General features: G+C 35.3%; 1 protein-coding gene across 7 annotated transcripts in view; it reads right to left on the bottom strand.

Annotated features, from left to right (window-relative positions):
* USP15 (ubiquitin specific peptidase 15) overlaps positions 1 to 24584 on the bottom strand; it is a 138828-nt gene that overhangs the window by 22231 nt on the left and 92013 nt on the right. For 3 of the 7 annotated variants that reach the window (XM_049883753.1, XM_049883754.1, XM_049883756.1), the window contains 2 exons: positions 23550 to 23694; positions 254 to 427 (listed from right to left, as the gene is read on the bottom strand). In XM_049883753.1, the coding sequence (XP_049739710.1) occupies positions 254 to 427; positions 23550 to 23694 (319 nt within the window). The other 4 variants (XR_007517251.1, XM_049883757.1, XM_049883758.1 and 1 more) reach the window with 4 other exon arrangements.

The following is a 24584-nucleotide window of genomic DNA, read 5'->3' as shown; positions in this document are numbered from 1 at the left end:
ATCATACTAGTGTGTCTCAACCTTGTTTTCATCATTGTCCCCTGACCCAGGAGACTTTTCAGGTATTTTTTTCCTAATCACTCATCTGTCCCATTAAATTTTAATACTATATATATACTGTTTGTGTCCTGTGTCTCTCTTCAGGTCCTCAAACCATTGTAATAGTTGACTCCCTTCCCTCCATCCCAAGAACCAATTTTCATCTCCTTGAGGGTGGTATCGTTCCTGCTGAGAATGCATATTCCGTACTGACCTTAAAGGCTCTTGGTGTGACATAGCTAAATTTTCCAGACCACATTTGCTTGATCAGTTCAGCATATGATTTAGCTATTTCACCTCTCATTCCTAACGGATTGTCAAAATTCAGTTCTTCTTGATACTTATCATTGAGGAAATATTCAGTAAGTGGAGGCGTGTTGCTCAAACACTGCAAAGAATAAAATATATTTTTAAGTAAAAGTAACCACATGTGCATGATCCTTAAAACATGTTACAAATGAAGAGAGAAACAAATTGATTTGGCATAATACTTATGTAGAGAAAATATTAAAGGATGGTCTCTTGGGATAATAAATAACTGGCCAAATAAACACTCAAATGATGCACTCAATTATTCATTTCTCAAACTTCAATTACTTATAATAAATGTAAATGCTAATATTTGTTGCTGTAAAATCTGAATTAATTTTAACCACAGCAAACTACCTGTTAACTGGGAGAGAAGCTCAGAGTTTTCTTTCCGTCTTTTACTTGATTGGTAGAAATTATGGACTGTCTACTCATCCCAGGCACCTGCAAATTAGCCTGAGTAGGTAAAAACTGAGATAGAGTGCAAGCAAGAAATTAACTTAAAAGAGGTATTTACTGCTTCCATTGTTAACTCCTTATCCTGAAAAAGCAAACTTTAAACTTTCCATTTGGTCAACCATTTTTAGAAGAGACAATACAGATTAGCTGAGTCTGAGAAAACAAACTTTAGTTATGTGAACTCTGGGTGAGTGCATTCTCACTTTTGCCAGCTCCTCTTTAATATCACAATAATCTAATTTTGCTTTACAGCAAGATCTAAATTACAAATAATTTTACAATTCTTTTCCATTCTGAATTAAATTTTAGTACTTTTAAAATAAAGAGCAGCAGTACAGTTTTTTCCATAATATTTCTCAAGATGGAATAATGTGACCTCAATATGGACTCAACATTACTTTATCAATTAGATGTCTAGAGTCATTAAGTAGAATACGCAATGACTGACACAGACATACCATCATACAGATGACTTTTTTTGCTACAGGAAAATATTTGTCTTGGAGGCAAGTGGTAAAGTGCTGTAAGAAAAGCTAGCTAGCTGCTTGCATGTAAATTAGTAGAAACCCATTCCTATGAGAGCTGTGATTTACATTAATGGAAATCAAAATTTTTCAGATCTTGGTTTCCATTCACTTGGATTAAGTTAAACAGGTTTGGTAGCTATGAAGGGTTCAGCTTACTCAGTTCATGCAGTTAACCTGGATTCTATAAAGTATGACTACCTACCATGTACTACTTAGCAAAAACTCCAAAATGAGCATATTCAACTTATACTTAATTAAAAAAAAAATGATGGTGCTCTATTTTGTGGTTTCAAATATAAATTATGTTTGCTCAAGTAACTATAATATCTCTTTAGGAATTTTCTATGTAATAAAAATTGTTGTTAGGTGCCGCAGAGTTGGTTCTGACTCATTGCAACCCTATACACAACAGAATGAAACACTGCCCAGTCCATAATAAAAATAATACAGTCTAAACTGGTAGTGTGCCCCCCACCTTAAGGCAAAAGGGAGAATTATATATAATATTATGGAACTTGTTATTGTATAATTCTTAGGCAGCGAAAATAATGTAAATAGTTAAAAAATGTTTGGGGTAGGGTATATAGGCCTTTAGCCACTTACATGTACATTTCAGCAGCAAAAGTTTATTTATGCGAGGAAGAGGAAGATAGAGGTGGGCTACAGTATAGGAGGAATTAAGGAGGATACTTCCCTACCTACCTTCCTAATTCCTTTTATATTTTAACACTTCTCATAATCTTATATTCCTTTTGAGTTTCCTTCTCTCTTTTTCTGTATTATATGTCCTTTTAATTACAGATCCAGCACTGAAGGTAGTGTCAGGCAATCTAGAGCATATCATAGTTACACAGGACAGAAATGCCATTACGTAGTAGTTTTATCTGATTTAGCACGAGTAGAATCAACACTAACAGTCAGTAAGATGAAGGGGTGGTCAGACAGCAATTCACAACAATTATTTATTTATTTTTTCAATTCTTATACTTGATCATCTCAGGCTTAGGCTAAGCTATACCATTCCACTAATGCCTGTAACACAATTATACAAAGAAGCTAATTTATGGCTTTACCAAATACCTCAAAAGATTCATTCAAGTTGTGTTAACAAGAATAATTCTTGAATTTTGTTACTTAATTATTCACATGTATTCCTATCTTGCAAAGAGCTTCCAAATATAACTGGATTTCTTTTTAGCTTTTCAACAGCATCCATAGTGATCTTTCTTAAATGTATAGCTACTCATGCCACTTCCTTGCTGTAAATCTCTTAATGGCTTTCCCTTCTTTCAGACTGCAATGCCAGATCTTTAGAAGGGTCTATCTTCTGCCTACCTATGTAGCCTCATCCCTTGCCAATACCTATTTCACTTCATTTGAGCCTTATTTAATCACTTGTGGCTCCTTGACTCTATATTTTCTCACTCTAAGTTTGCAACATCACTCCATTTACTTGAAATGCACTTTTTTTTTTGCCTTAGTAACTTCTACTAATTTATCAAAATTCAGATTTCTTCTCTGAGAAGCCTCCCTAGATTCCTCCTGTATAATCTCATACTGCTTAATGCTCACTTTTATTATAGCACTTATTTGATAACATACTGCAACTCTTTAATTTTTAGTTTGTCTGTCTTACAAACTGGGCTGGGACCTTCACAAGAGGTACCATGACATTTTTCATATTTCTATCCTCAGCACTGAGCACCATGTCACCTGGCACTTAGTATGTACCCAATAAATGTATGCTTAATAAAAATGTTTTGGCCTATTTTACGAATGTGTTCATCCTCTTGTTGTTTACTCTTTTCCTTTAATGTCTGGCACAGAATGCTCGACACATTTTTGTTGAACAGAATATTAGTGAGGCAAAAATATATTCGCTTGTAATGAACAATCTCAAAAGTTTCTTCAAACACTTCCATATACATACTAAATCAAAAGAGAGGCAGCACCTATTAAACCCCTTTTTCATTCTATTTACTATCTGCTTTTCAGTGGGTTTGCCTTAGTTTTTAAAAAGTCCTTCACATAGAGACCAGGACTTATTTGCACAGTGACACATGCCTGATTTAAACTGATTGTAATTCAATGTTAACAAACTAAACAACAACTAAACACAAATACTTTTAATGATATGTAACTGGCTGTATTTCTGTCAAGATACCATAACCAATGTATTTTGAGATAAACCTTAAATTGAAAATATTAAGATCTAAATGTGCCCCCCCCCAAAAAAATCCTATTTGTTGAATATTAAAAAACTCACAGGCTACATTTTTCTAAAAATTTATACAAGTACATGTAAAAACAGAAATTGGACAGCCAGTTTAATTGTTCTGCTAATACACAAATCATGATAGTTTAAAAAGCTGTCAGACTTTTCCTCCTCATCTTGAAAATACCATTATCCAATGAGTCAATATATTTTTGAAATAGTATAAAGGCCAGTTAAATGAAAAGTTCCCTTATAATTTTTGGTATAAGTTTCAAGGCATAATTGGAACAGAGGTCAAAGAAAGTATTTCCATGCCCCAGGTAATGGCCTACTTGTTATAGTAGTATTCAATGTCATGATTCTGGCAGAAGAAAGAAGCTGGTTTCTTAAAGAAGCCAGTCTCGTGGTCGTAATGCAGTTTGATTTGTAATTTCTTTGTTCAACTTATTAGGTCAACCTTTGCACATGAGGCTATCTTAGACACATGAACACTTGGACAATTACAAAGGAAATTGGATACTTGGACTGTTTACCATTATATACAATGTTTTAAAAAACAAAGCTGGTTTTCATGAGTTCAATAATAGAAATCGTAACCAGAGTTATGTTAACCAAGCTGTGCTACCAAGAAAGCGTCTCTCTCAGAGTCTTCTACTAGAAAAAAAATCACTTTCCTATCTCTCAAAGCAATTCCTTTATTAAAGACATACATATTTTAAAACCCCTACATACATACAAGTAGGAAATTTGCTTCTTAACCCCTAAGATATTTTAATGAGTGGCAGAATATGGACTAGCAACCGTATGATATGTGTTGTGGTTAGTTGGATAGATCTCTTATTTCAATGCTTCCTGGATTGTAAATAATAACAAAACTCACCCTTCCTCCACATACATGATTGTTCTTAGCAAAAACTGAGAATATATGTGAATGTATCGTGAAAAACAAAAGGAGTTATATAAACAGTTTGATATTTTTGTGGCTAATTATGATGAGTCTTGTGACAAGTCTACCAGTCACATGTCATCCTGAGCTGTTCCTCTGTTAATTCACTAGAGTTCACCTGCCTGACGAGGACTAATGCAAACACCTCAGTTTCTCAGGAGAACTAGATCTTCCAATTAATCACTAGTAAAATGAGATCTAAATATGAAGTAACATGACTGGCCATAAAACACATATACCTTAAGCCACATTTTCTTTATATCATAATTGTGCCTACAGTCAGTCCTAAAATTGAGTAAAGTTTGTCAAATATCTTGTTTAAAACAATAACAAAGAGCAATCAGATTGAAGAAAAAAAAATTGTGTACTAATAGTTCCAACTCTTAATACAAAAAAGTTTAAAACTTACATTAAGGGACAGGTTAACCAGGTTAAATATTTTTATATTTAAATATTTTTAAATTGTACTTTAGATGAAGGTTTACAGAGCAAATTAGTTTCTCATTAAACAATTAATACTCATATTGTTTTGTGACATTGGTTGCCCATCCCACGACATGTCAACACTTTCTCCTTCTTGATCTTGGGGTCCCTGTTACCAGCTTTCCTGTCCCCTCCTGCCTTCTTGCCCTTGCCCCTGGAATGGTGTGCCCATTTAGTCTCGTTTTGTTTTATGGGTCTGTCTAATCTTTGGCTGAAGGATGAACCTCAGGAGTGACTTCAATACTGAATTAAAAGGGTTTGCATGGGTCATACTCTCAGGGTTTCTCCAGTCTCTGTCAGATCAGTAAGTCTGGTCTTTTTATGTGAATTTGAATTTTGTTCTACATTTTTCTCCAGCTCCGTCCAGGACCCTCTGTTGCGATCCCTGTTAGAGCAGTCAGTGGTGGTAGCCAGGCACCATCTAGTTGTGCTGGAGTCAGTCTGGTAGAAGCTGTGGTAGTTGCGGTCCATTAGTCCTTTGGACAAATCCTTCCCTTGTGTCTTTAGTTTTCTTCATTCTCCCTTGCCCCAGACAGGGTGGGACCAGTAGAGTATTTCAGATGGCCGCTCACAGTTTTTAAGACCCCAGACGCAACTCATCAAAGTAGGATGTAGAACATTTTCTTTATAAATCACGTTAGGCCAACTGAGCTAGCTATCCCCCGAGACCATGGTCAGTAATTTGGTCCCTCAGGGAATTTGGATGTGTCTATGAACAAATATTTTTTCATGATCTCTGTTGTTAGTTGCCATCAAGTTGATTCTGACTCATGGTGATCCCATGTATGCTGAGTAGAACTGCATTCCATAGGATTTTCAAGGCTGTGACCTTTTGGAACAGAGTGCCAGGGCTACTTCTGAGGTGCCTCCGGGTAGTTTGAACTGCCAATCTTTTGGTTAGTAGTCTAGCACTTAACCATTTGTACCACCCAGGGTCTCCTTATAATCCCTAGGCAAGTTAATAGTGTGAAAAACTGACAAGTGCAATCCTAAGATTTAAGGATCAAGAAACTAATTTCACATTTAATATGTAGGCGCTTTTGGCATTCACTAATTTAACCTTCATGATATAATGAATGTTTGGTAAATGAAAGGTTAAGGACATAGGCTATTATGAAAAACTGTTGACCCATGAGGAGTGATGAGAATGGCTGGTATATATACGAGCCAAGAATTTAGTGAGCAGAGGTAAGTGTTAAACATCTCTTCCTCAAAATGGCTTTGTGGTCCTCTGCTAGTACTTGCACAAGCATTTTACAGGGCAAACTGCAATTAGTAAGAGTATTCCTGAATTTGAAGCTTAAGAATCTAGAGATGTATTCTTTAGTTTATTGTATTAAGATCTGCCTCTGAGAGTATTCTTCCCCTGTAAGAAATTCCTACTTAAAGTTTAACAGTGACCTCAGCATCTCCTCCAACTATGACATCTTCCTCATTACCTCAAGGAAGAATTACTAATTTACTAACTTCTACTAATTTATCAAAATTCAGATTTCCTCTCTGGGACGTCTCCCCAGTTAGGTATAACTCTATACCTTGGACTCGCTTATCTTGAGAGCAGAGTTCATATCCTGTGCACCTTTGTACCTCAGAATCTAGCACATGCTAGGCACATAGTTCGATAAAGGTCTGCTGAATGAATGTAAATTTGTATGGTAGAAAGACCAGATGTAGTCCTTAGTAAGACCTAGAGCAGTGAGAAAGCACCTGACTAAAAAGTACTGCTATAACTATAACCTATCCAAAAGTTCTGTAAGTTGAAAAAAAAAAAAAAAAGTCCGACAAACATCTAAAGAGGTTTTCCTAATTTAGGAAAATAACTACTATGAATACCCTAACAACCGTCAAGATACATCAGTATCAGTGAAAGATATGTGCAGGAAAAATATTTGGAGATACATTTTCAATGAAGATTGTTTTCCCCAAACCTTCGACCTAGAACTTGACATAAACATCTATATTCTAAAAAGAGTTCTACGTTATCAAAAGTCACATTCAATGAATATTCTGCTCATGGTTTAATGTATATAGCTCTTTATCTACTGCTGCCCTGAAGATTATTTAAGAAAAGAATGTATATATCATTCAACTATTTATATAGAGTATTAATTCTCTAGGAAGAACTCTCTAGTTATAAATTTTCTTCCTAATCAAACACCCTAAAACTGAAATATTATATGACGTATGATTTTCTTTCATTATTTACTTGGAAAGACTGCAATGTATTGCACATAACTTCTCCTTATACACACATGCACAAATCCTATTGCTTTTATATTACTTTCAAGAAATTCTTCCACTAAGTATGTGCTGATCGATAAGTCTGATGTTTTTAGAGCTCTCTGAAAAAAATTAGTGACTCATGTAAGAGTCTCAGTTTTGTATTGCGCTATAAACGTCCACATAACTTCTTTTAATTGAGGAAGTCAAATAAAGTTCTACTATATAACCAAATCTCAAGTGTGTAACCAACATATTTTAGAAAATGAATAATTAATAGCCAACCCAATAACTTGTAATGAATCTGGAATTTCCCCAGTACCTGGAAAATAGCCAAAGTAATCCCCTTCAAAAAGAGAAAGTTGTCTTTTGTAATGCTGAATATGAACCACTCCCTTTCTGTTCAGGTGCTCCAGAAGCCCAATTCTCAAGTGATCATGTATGCTCACTATTTTAGTAAACCGGTAACTAGAACAGGAAAGAAAACAAACTTAATTTTTGATTACCTAAAGCCTTTGAGTTGTGTAACTCATTCTCTAACTGACCAAAATGTAATGTCACTCACAACCCTTTAAAAAAGTACCTATGCCTTCAAACTGCTGATACTAAAAGTAAAAACCCATTCTAAAATAAAGGAATCATTTTTATTTTCTTATGAGTAAAAAAAAAATCTGAAGAAATTCATGGGTAAAATCACCTTGGAATACCCCAAATATTTTTTCTTGATTTTACAGTTAATATATAAAGAGTTTTCAGATTTGCCACATTTTTAGTTGTTTGCCAGTTTATCATGACAATAGTATGAGCATTCTGAAAAAAGAAGGCACTGTGTAATTCTGAAGCATTCTATTGATACTGGGATATTTGCTATAGTTCTGTAATAAGATAGTGGCTGTGAGAAAAATTTGTGATATAAACTTTTACAATGAAGAACTACAAACATAAGCCTGTTTTTTCATCAAGTACATAAAAAATGATACAATTTTAAGCCACTTGAGGCTTCTATTTTTACTAATTTTTTTCTAGAAAAAGCAAATCCTATCAGATTTGAGAGATCAATCCTGAAGCTTCTCCACATATTTTGTGAAAGTGAACACAAGTCATACAGCTGTATTTTGCTTTACATTTCCATTTTCTCTTCAAACTTCCTTTAGAGAATAGGTTTAGGTAAATAAAAGGAGATAAAATTTTCCTTTCATTTTTTTTTTACCTTTCCTTTTCTTTTAACTATGGTTTTTCTTCTCCCAACTAGTCAGTGAAGAAAACTGGCATATTTTACTTAAAATTATAAGCTTTTACATTAACTAAATTTAGTTTTAAAGACAGGGTTTTTAATTAGATAAGGATGTTCTTCTTCCATTTTAACATATATATTAATCTGGTCCCCATGTGTAAGAGAAAATTTAATTTTATTTAAAGTTTCTGCGGTTATCCCTCTCTTTAAATGATATGGAATTCCTTCTTCACACACTACTTGAGCTCAGTGAAGAATTACTAAAGCTCTGGTAAGTCTGAGAACTGATGGGAAATACTTTCTTGGCTAGCCAAAAAAAAAAACAGTTTTCGTCCCTCATCTATATGAGAAAGGAGAATTCTAAGTCTGTCAAAAAGACTACCTTTTCACACGAAGACATTAAATCCTGTAACCAGAGATGTCAAAGTAAGAAAAGTAGTGGTTATGTAAAGACCGCTCATTTTCGCATTTGAAAGTTAAAAGAAATTGGATGGAACATCCATTTGTGATAAAGATAAATCTGAAAGTCTCTGATAATGATTATAACACCAACAGTACTATAAACTTCAGGTAAGGTGTATTTAAGTGAGGTTTTAAAACTACTAGACTATGACAGCACTTGTGTGATTTTTTTTTCAAATAACAGGCTATTCAATGAATGATTTTATGTTTAGGTATTCATTTTATGGAAGTATGCTAAAATCATAGCATGGTTCTAATAACATTAAGAAACATTAGTATAAGTTATATTTATGTTAAAAATACTAAAGCTTATGAATTTAATTTTATTGTTTAGTATTTTACAGCCCATTCCATTTTAATCCTTAACAATTCAAAACTAGCTCAAAATGAAATTGTCAATATTAACTTTTTAGGTGATCGAGATGGTCAAGGAATTAAAAAAAAAGATTTTTTAATAGTGTTTTTTGTTTGCTTTCAGTGTCTACTGAACAAGATATTCAGGAAAAAACATTTTTGAATAAAAGAGTGTAAGAATTGTATGATTTAGTAATTTTAGTCCTCCTGCAAAGGCAATACAGGAATAGTAGAAATTGAAAAAAAAAAAGTTTGACTTATTACATTCTTTAAGAGAAAGAACCAAGCCACTTACTTCTCTATCATTTCATTACACTAGGCCCTTAACTGACAATAAATGTTTAAGCTGAATTGAAGCAGAAATTTAAAACCATGTGATAACAGGAACTATGAAGATTTCTGATTATTTCATTATTAAAAAGATCATTACACTGATCTAAATAATTAACAACATATATTAGGAATTATTTGAAGGTAACAAAATCACATCTACATTTTAAAACAATGAATCAGGAAGAAATGTACTGAATGGACTGGAAGAGGGAAAATTGGAACACAGAGATGACTCAGAGATGTATTTTGATACTGCACATATAAGATGCTGAAGTACTGAAATAATGCACTGGCAGGACAGGAGAGGACAGATGCAAGTGATATTTAAGAGGTAGAACAAACAGGATTTGGGACAAGTGTCAGGTTTTTGACTTGAGTTACTGTGTCAATGGTGGTACCTATAAGGGAGTATAAGAAATAAAAAGTGTTAGGTTTCTGGAGGCATATAAGTTTTAGTCTTAGTTCACATTCGGTTTGAGTTGCTTATGGTCTATCTAGGCAAAGATGTCTGCTTAACAGTTATATATTGGAGTGAAACTCAGGAGAAAGAATTACAGTTGAGACAGATTTGGGATTTGTCAGTATATAAGTGGATATCAACTTCTCAAAGGTAAAGGGGCTATAGAGAACCTAGGCAATAGGAGGTCAAGAATGACCTTAGCAAAAGCAATTTCTGTGGCGTGGTGTGATGATAACAGTGATGATGATAACAGCAGTTGACACTTATATACAGTACTGCTTATTATATGCCAAGTAAGGAGCCCTGGTGAAGCAATGATCAAGCACTTGGCTGCTAACTGAAAGATCGAGTTTGAATCCATCAGCCAATCTGTGGAAGAAAAGGACGAGTGATCTGCTCCTATAAAGACTACAGTCTAGGAAACACTATGAGGCAGCTCCACTCTGTTCTATTGGGTTGCTACGAGTCAGAATCATCTTGATGGCAACATTTACCAAAAACTTCTTTGGCACTTTATTTTACAGATGAAGAAACTAAGAAGTTTCTAATTCAAGGCCACACAATTCCTAAGTGGCAGAACTACGATGTGAATCCAGGTAGTCTGGTTCCAGGTTCCATGTTTCTCACGAACATGCTATGTAGCTGACAGACTACAGTGAGATGAGGATTACTGAATGCAAGATGAGAAAGTAGGGAGAGAAAGCACAGATGATCCTTTTCAAACAAACAAACATCATGTTTGGTATAACCCAAAATCAAACTCATTGCTATAGAGTCAACTGCAAACCCTCGATGAAACATGCTGACACGATAGCTGCAACAATGAAAACATACTAATGATCATGGAGAGCAAACAGGACCAGGTGATGTTTTGTTCTGTTACAGGTAAGACTGCCCCATGTCAGAGTCAATTCAACAACAACATCCTTTTCAAGGTCAAGGGTCTCCCTTACTCTTAAAAATGACATAACCATGTATATATGCTAAGAGGAAGGCATACAGTGGTGAGGTTAGAAGATAAAGAACAAAGAGGAGAAAAGGGAGCAAGTCCCAGGAAAGGTAATCAGAGGTCTTAGTTAGATGGTGGTACAATCATGATGAAAAATACATTTTTGGTATAGTATTCAGTGACTCTACTGTAAATATAAGAGGAGTCTTAAAGTATATTTATTGTCCTATTAAGGATTTTCTTAAAATTGGTAACATTTTTCTCCAAAATCATTTCGTTTTAAATTTCCTTACTGAAAGTCTTCTAGCAAAGTACATAAGCTTATAAAAGCCCTAGGGATTATTGAAGAATTAGTCATAATGCCTCAATTACATACCAAATCTATAAAATGAACACAAATGTGTGTGTGTGTGTGTTACATACACACACACATACGTAGTCTCCACTTAGGATGGGATTCTGTTCCAACAACTCCATTGTAAGTTGGTTCTGACATAAGTTGAATACTCCATTTTTTTTGTTTTCATTATTACTGCCTTTTATTATCAGTATCTTTATAAATCACAATATTATACATCTGTGAGCAAACATCAGAATGACATCAGCAAATTACATGCTGCAACACTGTATGCAAAAACATTACTAACGATAAGATGTACCAAACAAACAAACAAACCAAAAACCAGTCTTAAGTGTGGTTTGTCGTAACTCAGGGACTACCTGTGTGTGTATATATGTACACAGACACACACACATACTCTTTCATATATATATAGTGAATATGTTTGTGTGTGTTATTAGTGTCAATGATTCAGTTTATCTGTCTAAATGACAGATAATTTATTATACATGAATCAGAATTATAAAGCAGAGAGATTAATTTTCCAATAAACCCTCCAAATTTCAATGAACAGCACCTTTAATATAATTACTTTAGGAGGCTTATATGCTTGTTCCATTGATATTGCTGACGCTCAGAATTTTTTTGTTTTGTTTTGTTTTTTTGTTTTCCTCTTTTTAGAGCCAGTATACATGTGAACCGTGGGAGAAAGATGTGCCAGTCTGCTCCTGTAAGGATTTACAGCCTTAAAAACCCTGTGGAGCAGTTCTCTTCTGTCCTGTAGGGTCAGAATCAATTCAACAGCAATGGGTTTTGTCTGGACACACGTGAAAAGGCATCAAAATCTGCCACATCGATAAAATATGTGTTTATTGAGTGAATGAAGAATGGTTTTGCTGTAGCAGAATAAAATTCTGATTAGGGATTTCTGTGGTGACAAAATGTGGAAACGGGCATTAACTACTGTTATAGTTTGTACCTCTGCTAATTCTCCGCGTCTTTATGACTAGATGAACAAAATGTCATAATGGATAGTAACATATTCTACCAAATGAAATCAGAACCCGACTTGAAATCAACTCCTTGATGAGGGCTCACTTATTTCTCAATGGCTCTCTCCTCCTTGCTTCTATAACATTTGACTAGTCATATTTTCTATAACATCAAATATTACCTCTTATTTATTTATACACCTATCTCACTCACTAAACCCACTGCATCGAGTCCAGTCCAACTCATAGTGGCCCTCTAGAACAGAGCAGAACTGCCCCAAGGAGCGGCTGGTGGATTCAAACTGCCAACCTTTGGTCAGCAGCCATAGCTCTTGACCACTATGCCACCAGGATCTCACTCACTAGGCACTGTCTTGTATCACTAATGTGTAGAACAATGTTTGGAACATAGAGAATAATGGATGTTTGTTAAGTAAATTAGCTAAATAATTTGGCCTAATAAAAACAAAACAAAACAAAAACTAGTTTAGTTGCTCTTAATTCCTCTCCCCCTTCTTCTCTCTACCCTAGATGCACCATGTAGCTGAACAGTACTGGAGAAAAACTCAATGGAATATGGATCAGGTCTTGTATGATCTGGTCTGATGTCATATTCAGACATCTCTGCCTAGATATATCGCAAGTAATTTTGGAATAATGGAAGCCTTCACAAAAACTAGAAACCACTTGCATCCATAATCCCTTCTCCGGTTATAACAGAAGTATCTTTCTTCCATTCGAATATTGTAAGACTTAGTCCTGGGTTCTCTTTTTCACAAATGCCCTCATCTTATCCATCTTCATGGTTTACAATATCATCTGTCATAGCCATATTTCTATCTCCTCTTGTATTCCCATACTAGAATATTCAACTACTTATGATCTATTTACTTGGATGTTTCATGGGCATCACAAACTGAGCATGCCTAAAACTGAATTCATAATCTTTTTCCCACCCTAAATCTGTTCCTTCTCCCACCCCTCATTAAATGGTTATATCTATCATTATGACGTACAAGCCAAAAACTAGAGAGATACTTGTGATTCCCTTTATCTTTCATTAATTTGAGTGCCTTCTATACATCAGACACTGTTCTAGGTAATGGGGGTACAACCAAAAAACCAAACCCACCGCCATCGAGTTGATTCCAACTCATAGCGACCCTACAGGACAGAGTAGAACTGCCTCGTAGAGTTTATGGTTTATGCCGACCCCTTGGTTAACAGCCATAGCACCTAACCACTACGCAACCAGGGTTTCCAGTCGGGGTACAGGAGTAACTAAAACAAAGTCCTTGCCCTCATGGAACTTATATTCGTGTGTGTGTGTGTGTGTTGGGAGTAGGAGGAGACAGACAAAAAAACCAAATACACATACAACATGGCAGATGGGCACAGGTGCTGTACAGAATGTGGGCAGGGCAGCTGCTATGTTATAGAGGGTGATTGGGGAAGAACTTGACCGATAATAGGGGCCTAAAGGAAGAAAAGAGCAAGCATACAAATATTTGGAGGAAGAACATTCCAGATATTGGAAACTCCATGTTTAGGGGCCCTGAGGCAGTAACATTCTTAGCACGTGCAAGGAAGCCAGTAGGCTAGTGTGAAATGAGCATGGAAGAAAGGTGATTGGAAACAGCACGAGGTCAGATCATACAGGACCTTACAGTATGTTTTAAGGCCTGGCTTTTGTTGATTGAAATGAGACGGCATTCCACAGCTTATTCACTGTTTGGTTTTAAGGTAGGGGCTTTGAACATGTTATTGCTCCATCTTCCTTTAAATCTCCCCTGTCTGACTCATACCTATTCTTTGGTCATAGCTCAAATGCTACTTCCAAAGAGAGGGTTTCCCTGACACCCAGACTCTATCCAGGCTCCTGTGATTTACTCATAAAAAACCGAAAACCAAAACCATTGCTGTTGAGTCGCTTCCGCCTCATAGCGACTCTGTAAGACAGGGCAGAACTGCTCCATAGGGTTTCCAAGGAGCATGTGGTGGATCTGAATTGCTGACCTTTTGGTTAGCAGCAGTAGCTCTTAACCACTACATCATAGCACCCCATATTTTCTCTTCATGATACTCATCCCAACTCACGGTTTATTTAATGCAATCTCCTCTAACAGACTATAAACTCCATGGAAACAAATCTTTTGTTCACCATGATATAACTAGTGCCTGTCAGATTGAAAGGCACTTACTAAGTGTCTATTAGGCCTTCAATAAATACTTGCTGAGAAAAATGAATTACTTCCTAAGTATATCTTATTTGAAAAAAAAAAAAAAATTGCCTAGCTTGTTCACCTACAATATTCTGAAGAGAATGTTCTGAATAATTTCTAGTTTTTAAAAATCAACTTAATCATCAAAGGAGGAAAAATATTCATAAGTAATATTCAAAGAAGAATAAAAACAATTCCAAAAGGAGTTCTTGAACTGTTTTGAACACTCTTGACATCAAACGAAAGTGAATACATAACTTCATACAGAAACTGTTTCTGAAGGGTACAACAGTAACGCTACTTTATGACAGCATCTTGTACTGTTGTGTGCACTGAGTTGATTCCACTCATAGTGACCCTATATGACAGAGTAGAACTGCCCCATATGGTTTTCTAGGCTGTGTAATCTTTACAGGAGCAGATCACCAGGTCTTCTGTCCCGGGAAACGGCTATATTTTAGAATCCTATGCAATTATTTACAACTCCTCTGTTTCTCTGTGACTTATACTCATGTCATTTTCCTATAATAGAGTTAAAAACCAGAACCAAAAACAAAAAACCAAACCCGCTGCCATTGAGTTGATTCCAACTCACAGTGACCCTACAGGACAGAGTAGAACTGCCTCATAGAGTTTCCAAGGAAAGCCTGGTGGATTTGAACTGCTGACCTTTTGGTTAGCAGCCAAACTCTTAACCACTACACCACCAGGGTCTCTATTATAGAATCAGTGGATAAAACATTTAAAAGTCTGTATTAATTCAAAACTAGAAAAATTAATCCTCAGGAAGTCTGTATATTAATTCAGAAAAATGTAAACAGTAGACAAATAAGATTTTCCACCCAGTATCTGAGGGTAAGGTATGTTTTCATTATAAGAAATCATTATTAACCAAGTTACACAGGTGCAAGACATTCTTTTAGAGTTCACATTTCTCACCTAGTATGTTAAGACTAAATTCTTACAGAACTAGACCATACATACTCATTGCTAAAATAATTTGCCTAAGAATGCAGGCTATCCCTTCCCACCACCCTTTCTAAAAGGAAAGGATACTATTGCCTTACTCTAACCCAAACAAAAAAACAAAAACCAAACCTGTTGCTGTCAAGTTGATGCCGACTCATAGTGACCCTACAGGACAGAGTAGAACTGTCCCATACAGTTTCCAAGGAGCGCCTGATGGATTCAAACTGCAGACCTTTTGGCTAGCAGCCATAGCACTTTAGCACTTAACCACTAAGCCACCAGGGTTTCAACCCAAAGAGTAAAGTAAAAACACTGGTATTCGTGTTGTGAAAGTAAATGGGTTCTAATGTAGGTCAGTTTAATTGTTCTAACGTAAGTCAGTTTAATTTCCAACGGTTTGCTTTATGAAAATGGAAAAAAAGACCTAAGTGAGTTGTCATCTGATAGATCACTAAACATATTTAAAAAAATATATTTTAATAATTTTACTTATTTTTTTGTTGTTGAGAATATACACAGCAAAATATACATCGATTCAACAGTTTCTGCATGTACTTTAGTGACACTGATTACATTCTTGGAGCTGTATAACCACTCTCATTCTCCTATCCTGAGTTGTTCCTCCCCCACTAACAAATCCACTGTCCTCTAAGGTGCCTATCTAACCTTTTGAGCTGCTGTTGCCAATTTGATCCCATATAGATAGTTTTAAAAGCTCTGGTGGCACAGTGGTTAAGAACTCAGCTGCTAACCAAAACGTCAGCAGTTTGAATACACCAGCCGCTCTTTGGAAACCTTATGGGGCAGTTCTAGCCTGTCCTATATGGCTGCTATGAGTTAGAATTGACAGCAACGGGTTTTGGTTTTAAAAAAGAAGAAACTCAAATAATTGAGTTTAATTTCCAGGATTAGACTAAAAGAATGTTATTTCTGTGTATTATTACTCATTCCCTTAAATTAAGTCTTAAAAAAAAACTGTAGCTTTCTATTTAACAATTTTTTTGTCCAACTGACTGAATAAATTTTTTCCTAACTCAACAGATCATAAAAAAGGTGACTTTAAAAATGCTTGAAATCCCCAGCCATTTTACATTGTCTGACAGGAATAACAGACAGGTCCTTGATTACTATCATTTTTCTCAATGACTTCTCAGAATCTATTAAGTAACTCTATCATGTCCAAGCCAGGTGTCTGAAAACAACCAATTTACACCACGCAGCCTTCCAGGGGAAAATACCACAGGACTCCCCTGCTTCAAATCCATCGGAAGAGTTGCTTCTTCTAAGAATGAGCCTCCTAGAACTTGACAATGAAAAAGGCAAAGGTTGGAGTGCTCCTGAATCTACTCAACTAATGCCAATTAAAATTACCTCCAATAATGTAAATTAAAAAAACTGGTCATTCTCTAGATGGAGTAATAGATTTAGGGCACTGAGAACTATTTTGTTAACTTATTGGTACCACCAATAAGATGGTGGTGTACACCTGTAACCCTAACTACTTAGGAGCCTGAGGCCAGGGATAACTTGAACTCAAGAATTTTGAGTTAGAGTGCCCTGCAGATTGAGTATCTATAACGAGTTCCATGCTCTTATGTTCCTTGACTATCAGTTGGCCTAAAGAGAGCTAAACTAGCAGAGATCAGAAACAAAGCAGATGGTAAGTACCATTATTAAAATAACAATAAGCAAAAAACAATTAAGGTATATTCAATTCTTTCGTCTTCATCCACCAACTCCAGCCAAAGTGAAGACTTGTCGGAAAGGAGAACAAATGCAGGGGATATGGAAGCTAGAATTTTTCTGGAGTCATTCTACTTAACTCCTTGAATTTAAGAAAAGACAAAATATCAACCTAATACCTATTCAATATTTATTTTTTATTGTGCTTTAAATAAAAGTTTACAGTTCAAGTCAGTCTCTCATTCAAAAATTTATACACACATTGTTATGTGACCCTATTTTCCCTATAATATGGCAGCACACTCCTCCTTTCCATCCTTTATTTCCCGTGTCTATTCAACCAGTTCCTGTTCCTCTCTGCCTTCTCATCTTGCCTCCGGAGAGGAGCTTCCCATTTAGTCTCATGTATGTATCTTTTTTTTTTTTTTCCTAACAGAGAGTCTGGGAGCCATGTCTTCTCGGGTCCCTCCAGTCTCAGTCAGATCATTAAGTTTGGTCTTTCTACTAGAATTTGAGTTCTGCACCCCACTTTTCTTCTGCCTCATCAGGGACTCTCTGTTGTGTTCCCTGTCAGGGCAGTCATTGGTGGTAGCCAGGCACCATCTAGTTCTGCTGGTCTCAGGCTGATGGAGTCTCTGGTTTATGTGGCCCTTTCTGTGTCTTGGGCTCGTATTTTCCTTGTGTCTTTGGTGTTCTGCACTCTCCTTTGCTCCAGGTGGGTTGCAACCAACTGATGGAACTTAGATGGGCGCTTGCTAGCTTTTAAGACCCCAGACGCCACTTGCCAAAGTGGAACACAGAACATTTTCTTAATAAACTTTGTTATGCCAATTGACTTAGATGTCCCTTGAAACCATGGTCCCCAGACCTCCGCCCCTCCTACTCTGGCCCTTGAAGTGTTTGCTTGTATTCAGGAAACTTCTTAGCTTTTGGTTTAGTCCAGTTGCGCTGACTTCTGCATTGTGTGTTGTCCTTCCCTTCACCTAAGGTAATTCTTGTCTAGTTAATGAGTACTTCTCTCCCTCCCTCCCCACCCTCATAACCATCAAAGAATGTTTTCTTCTGTGTTTAAACCTTATCTAGCATTCTTATAATAGTGGTCTCGTATAAAATTTGTCCTTTTGCGACTGACTAAATTCACTCAGCATAATGCCTTCCAGATTCATCCATGTTATGAGATGTTTCGTGGATTCATCATTGTTCTTTATCATTGCGTGGTACTCCAGTGTGTGAATATGCCATAACTTATTTATTCATCTACTGATGGGCACCTAGGTTGTTTCTATCTTTTGCTATTCTGAACGGTGCTGCAATGAACATGGGTGTGCATATATATCTATCCATGCGAGGGCTTTTATTTCTCTACGGTATATTCCAAGGAGTGGGGTTGCTGGATCAATGGTACTTCTATTTCTAGCTTTTTAAGGAAGTACCAATTCAATTTCCAAAGTGGCTGTACCATTTTACATTCCCAGCAGCAACATATAAGTATTCCAGTCTCTCCACAACCTCTCCAACATTTATTATTTTGTGATTTTTGGATTAATGCTAGCCTTGCTGGGGTGACATGGTATCTCATTGCAGTTTTGATTTGCATTTCTCTAATGGCTAATGATCGTGAGCATTTCCTCATGTACCTGTTAGCTGCCTGAATGTCTTCTTTGGTGAAGCACCTGTTCATATCCTTTGCCTAGTTTTTAACTGGGTTATTTGTCTCTTTGTTGTTGAGGCTTTAGAGTATCTTACAGATTTTAGAGGTTAGATGTTGATTGGATTTGTCATAGCCAAAAATTTTTTCCCAATCTGTAGGCTGTCTTTTTACTTTCTTGGTGAAGTCTTTAGATGAGCATAGGTGTTGGATTTTTAGGAGCTCCCAGTTATTCAGTTTCTCTTCTGCATTGTTATTAGTGTTTTGTATACTGTTTATGTCATGTATTAGGGCTCCTAGCATTGTCCCTATTTTTTTTCCATGATCTTTATTGTTTTAGATTTTATATGTAGGTCTTTGATCCATTTTGAGTTAGTTTTTGTGCATGGTGTGAGGTATGGGTCCGGTTTCATTTTTTTGCAGATGGATATGAAGTCATGCCAGCACCATTTGTTAAAGAGACTGTCTTTTCCCCAATTAACAGACTTTGGAACTTTGTCAATATCAGCTGCTCATAGGTGGATGAATTTATGTCTGGATTCTCAATCCTGTTCCACTGGCCTATGTATCTGTTGTTCTACCAGTACCAGGCTGTTCTGACTACTGTGAGTGAATAAGTTCTAAAATCAGGTAATGTAAGGCCTCCCACTTTGTTCTTCTTCTTCAGTAATGTTTTACTTATCTGGGGCTTCTTTCCTTTCCATATGAAGTTGGTGATGTGTTTCTCCATCTCATTAAAAAATGCCATTGGAATTTGGATTGGGACTGCATTTTTATCTGTAGATCGCTTTGGATAGAACAGACATTTTCACAACGTTAAGTCTTCCTATCCATGAGCAAGGTATGTTTTTCCACTTACACAAGTTTTTTGATTTTTGCAGTAGTGTCTTGTAGTTTTCTTTGTATAGGTCTTTTACGTCTCCGGTTAGGTTTATTCCTAAGTATTATCTGGAAACCCTGGCGGTGTAGTGGTTAAGTGCTACGGCTGCTAACCAAAGGGTCGGCAGTTCAAATCCGCAAGGTGCTCCTTGGAAACTCTATGGGGCAGTTGTACTCTGTCCTGTAGGGTTGGTATGAGTCGGAATCGACTCGACGGCACTGGGTTCGGTTTTGGTATTTTATCTTCTTGGGGGCCTATTCAATATTTATAACATGGAAGTCACTATCCTAAGAGCTTCATATTCAGTAACTGAATATCACAAAAACCTCAAAGATATGGGTACTATAATTTTCCTAATAACTTGTATAAAGTAACAAATCTACTAAGCCATGTTTACAATCCAAGTAGTTTTATATTATTAGTTTTTAATTGATGTTTACTTTTTTGTCAGACTTTGTTTTTGCAGCTGTTCCTTGGATTCCTGAGATACCAAGAAAATACTTCTGGGGCCATTAAATAAAGGAAAGGAAAGAAGATGGGGTTCTGGGCACTTTACTCAACCAAAGCAACTTCACAACATTTTGTTTAAATATCGGGGTTACAATGAAGCTTTCTAATAATAAAACAAATGTTCTGATGCTAAAAAGCAAAAAGCTTGAAAATTCCATTATCTGGACTATAATCTTCATAAGATCAGTATTTATGTCCAAAAGTATCAGACTTATGTTTGGCATTGAATAAATATTAACTTAAATAATGGAAACAATACGGCAGTGACTATTAGAAAAATTTAATATTCATTCATACCATGTCACCAGAGAAAACCTTGCACACCAATATAATTAAATAAAATAATAATAATGTTAAATCATATTCAAATTGGTGCTTAATTTGAAATCATGAGCAATCAGGACTTCACCTCAAGGCTACTAATGGGGTAGCATAACCCACTTTCACATAGAAAAAACAGGTATTGCTTTTCACATGCACATTTTATTAGATATATAAATAATTATACTGCCTGATATACTAAAATGCTCACTCACATTCTTTAGGATTATTGAATTAACATAAGAAATTAAAAAGCAAATTTATCCGTAGAAATGCTATTTTATAATATTCCCTGAAGTTCATGAATTGTCACAGAAGTTATAAGAAAAGCTAAAAGAAGCATAACTTGAGGAAACAGTACCTGAAAAAGATTACATATTTTTAAAAATCTACTCTATTATTCATCTATTACCCTTTTCATCTGTGGATCTATGCATTTATATTAATGTTCATGAAACTGAGGAGTAAAGGCTACCGCCATCATTTTGCATTCCCTCTTAGGATGAATTTTCAGCATGAAAGCAGTACCTAAATCAATTAAAAAGTCGTAAGTACTTTAAGAATATATAACTAAAATTTCAGCTTTTCTAATTCTGAATTTGGACTAAAAGCTAAAATGCCAAAAGCAGGAAAAATAAAAATTCATTTTTCTCTTCCCAATTTGCCTGAAGAGTTTTATGTTAGAGAAAATACAGTTTCCAACCAAGCTAAGATACAAGCATATAATCATATCTACCACTTAAAATACTCATTGCTGGAATTTCATCAAAAAATGTTCCTACTTTGTGATTCTTAACATAAAATAATAAACCATCTCTTTCATGATTAGGTCTCAGTTGAAACAGAACATGTGATGGTGAAATATATTAAAAGCGAGGGTCAGCATTAAACCTGATTTAGTGTAATAAAATAGTTTTGACCAGAAGCAAAAATTCGTAAAATGAAGTTTCTCATACCTGAAACAAAACATACAAGAAAGCAAAACAAAATGCGAAATCTAGCTCAACACAGCTGACTAGAAGACTTAACTTCAATACCCCATTTCTGAGAAACTGGAGTTAACCAACAACATGGAGGCAAAACTGTAAGTAGACTATGTCAAAGGCACAGGAAACTAAAATGTAATACTATCCTAGAAGTAGCGTAGTCTGAATTCCAGCTAGAGCCTCCCGTGAATGATTAGCATGAACACTAAGTCTTACTCTTTTATGACCGGCACAAATTTATAACGCCTGCGGTGTTAAGACACTTTCTTGTTCTTTATGAAAAGGCACTAAGGTTAGTTTTCTGTATTAGAATATTAAATGAACAAACAAACAAACCCTACGCTACATGAAGCCTCTGGAACCAAAAGAATTTTGGCAGTGGGAGGAGGAGTTATATATGAATTATGACTTGGCGATCCAAGAATAGGGTTTCCTGGTACTGATGTAACCACTATCCCCCAAAGCATTTTCCAAAGATGGTAATAAAGATGATTTTCAAGAAACAGGTAGGGCAATCCAACAGATATCTAAACAAAATTAGAATTTGTCTGCCCCCGCCCCTATCTCTGAAAGCTCAGCACCTGTGTGCCTTACTTTAAGTAAAAAACTATCAGGTTAAAATACATTTTGGCTTGCTCTTCTCAGATAAGTTCCCTTTCTAATTTTCTAGAAGAATAAAGAAAAAAATGTAAATTATCTTATTTTTACTAGTACTAGAATCCTAGAAAACAATTTTGACTAAAGTAATTCACAGGAAAGTATGAACAGTAGTACTCATTTAAAGAAGATGGAGCTTGAATAGATGAACTATTTCCTGAGTAGGTTAACTCTAAACCAAGAAGTCATAAATTAACTAATTATGCCACCCATTTGTGAAAGGTTGCCAACTCCTGGCATACAGTTTTGACAGTTAAATTCTTTTCTAGGAATGGTTCATTAAGGAGACAACTGGATTAATGACAATGTACAAAAGTATTCATTTAGAATCTTGGATGGTGAAGTCTTACACTTTTCTCAGATAGTCAAAAGATTTGTAATAATGTCCTTACTAATCTGTACTGATGTAATTTTTTTAATTTAATCTGTGTATTTGGAGGTGGTCCTCTGGGCATAGGAGATCCAATATTAAAACATGAATGAGGACAAAATATTTCAGATTTAAAACTAAAAATTCAGAATTTACACATAATTTTAAAAAGAATCTTAAAATTCAAATATCAAAAATAGTGTATCATTGGGGCTTTTTAAATACAAAATTTTATTTTTAAAAGAAGAATGAAATGAACTAGTCCTAATTTTATACATACCTGCAAATTATATATAAAACATATTATTATCTGATTACTTCAGACTCAATCAAAGACATAAATATTTAATAAGTTAGGCTGGAAGCAGTTATAGACCAGAGAGAAAGACCAGGAAGAAAAGGGAAGTTCCATGGGGAGAAAATGAAAAAGAGAAGGCAGTGATTTCTTATATTCCAAATTAAGACCTAATTTTTTTCAAGGGAAAGTTGATTTGTTAAATTGAATATACAAAAGGAAGGACACGAAATTTTCCCATTAAGTTAAAAAAAAAAAAGGGGGGGGGATTTAAAAGTAATTTTATTTAGATTTAGAGAACTGGTGACCATAAAACATTTTCTAACATCCTCACCAACATCCAAACAAAAGCAACAGACCTCTACTGAATATATAAAGATCTCACTACTTTTTTTTCTTCTTAGCCTAAGTTTAATGTTTGAAGTAGACTTTTACATGAATATTTAATCTTCCAGTATATGGTAATTAATCACATGCCACCTAATTGAGAAACATGATAAAGATATTCTAATAACAGCACTAGAATGAACATGTTAAATGTGTATGCTTAAATCTTCCATGAATATAGAAACTTTTCTCAAAACACATATAATACTCATGCTCTGACATAGAATACCCAACTCTACTCTTCTCGTCTTACTGATTTCCATGAAACACCTGAGTTTTACTTTTTTGGAAACACCTACCTGAATAGCTGAGTTCATGAAACACGTATTTCCCAAGTTACTTAGGCCACAGAGGCCAGGCTGTTCATTGTTTCTTCCAGGTTCTGAATAATCATAGTTCTTATAAGCAGTATATGATGGGAGACAATAGTTTGAGTTTTTCACACTGGAAGAAAATAAAAAAATATTTTTTCATAATACAGCCAATAATTACAACAGAGTTATAATATAACAAAGAGTATTTTAAATTATTTATGAGATAGGTTTTCAATCATCGATTTTTTTAATAAAGTTCTTAACTCAGATATTTTTTAAGACTTGCATTTCAACAAAAATAAAACCCAGTGCCCTTGAGTCGATTCCAACCAAATAACCCCCTTAATTAAGATACTCCTTGCCTAATCAACAAAAATCACTCCATCATGTACCACACTAACCAATACGAACCACTATTATATCTTTCTACCCTGGATTAACTGGAGCAGTTTCACAGCTCACTCCATTTTTCATTGCTCCATCAAATTTAAAACATTCAGATTTTAAACACCACCCACAGCAATAAATCATCTCATTTATGTCCCCTCTGCATCCTATAACTGTAATAGAGTGAGAGCAGTAGAAACACAGAGTTGTGCTTTAGTTACAGGTGAGAGCAGAGATTTCCAAGGCCACTGTGACATCACTACTCTGATGCGCTGAAGATTCTATTTACAGTTTGTATTTTTTTTTTATTTTATGCTAGACCAGCAAATCTAATAGTTAAATGAGGAAAAAAGCCTGGGGTGATCAGGAATGCAAAAATGATTCTAAGCAAGCACATCCAAGTATTATTTAGTTTTCTCTCTTCTAGTTTGTTAGGATAATGCAGTTTACTTAACTAGAGAAATATAACCTCAGGATAATTTGTACTGTCAGGATAATAAATGTTAATCTTAAAAAAAATTATGCACGTTAATCTTCTAAAGCTTAGAAAATCAGGTTAATTTTAGAGAGAATTAAGTCAATAACTTATATTACTTCTTTCCTTTTACACATAATGAAAAAAACATTTTGTGG

This window comes from Elephas maximus, chromosome 4 (genome assembly GCF_024166365.1).
Source record: "Elephas maximus indicus isolate mEleMax1 chromosome 4, mEleMax1 primary haplotype, whole genome shotgun sequence".
NCBI lineage: Eukaryota > Metazoa > Chordata > Mammalia > Proboscidea > Elephantidae > Elephas > Elephas maximus.
This window is presented reverse-complemented; position numbering and strand designations above follow the sequence as displayed.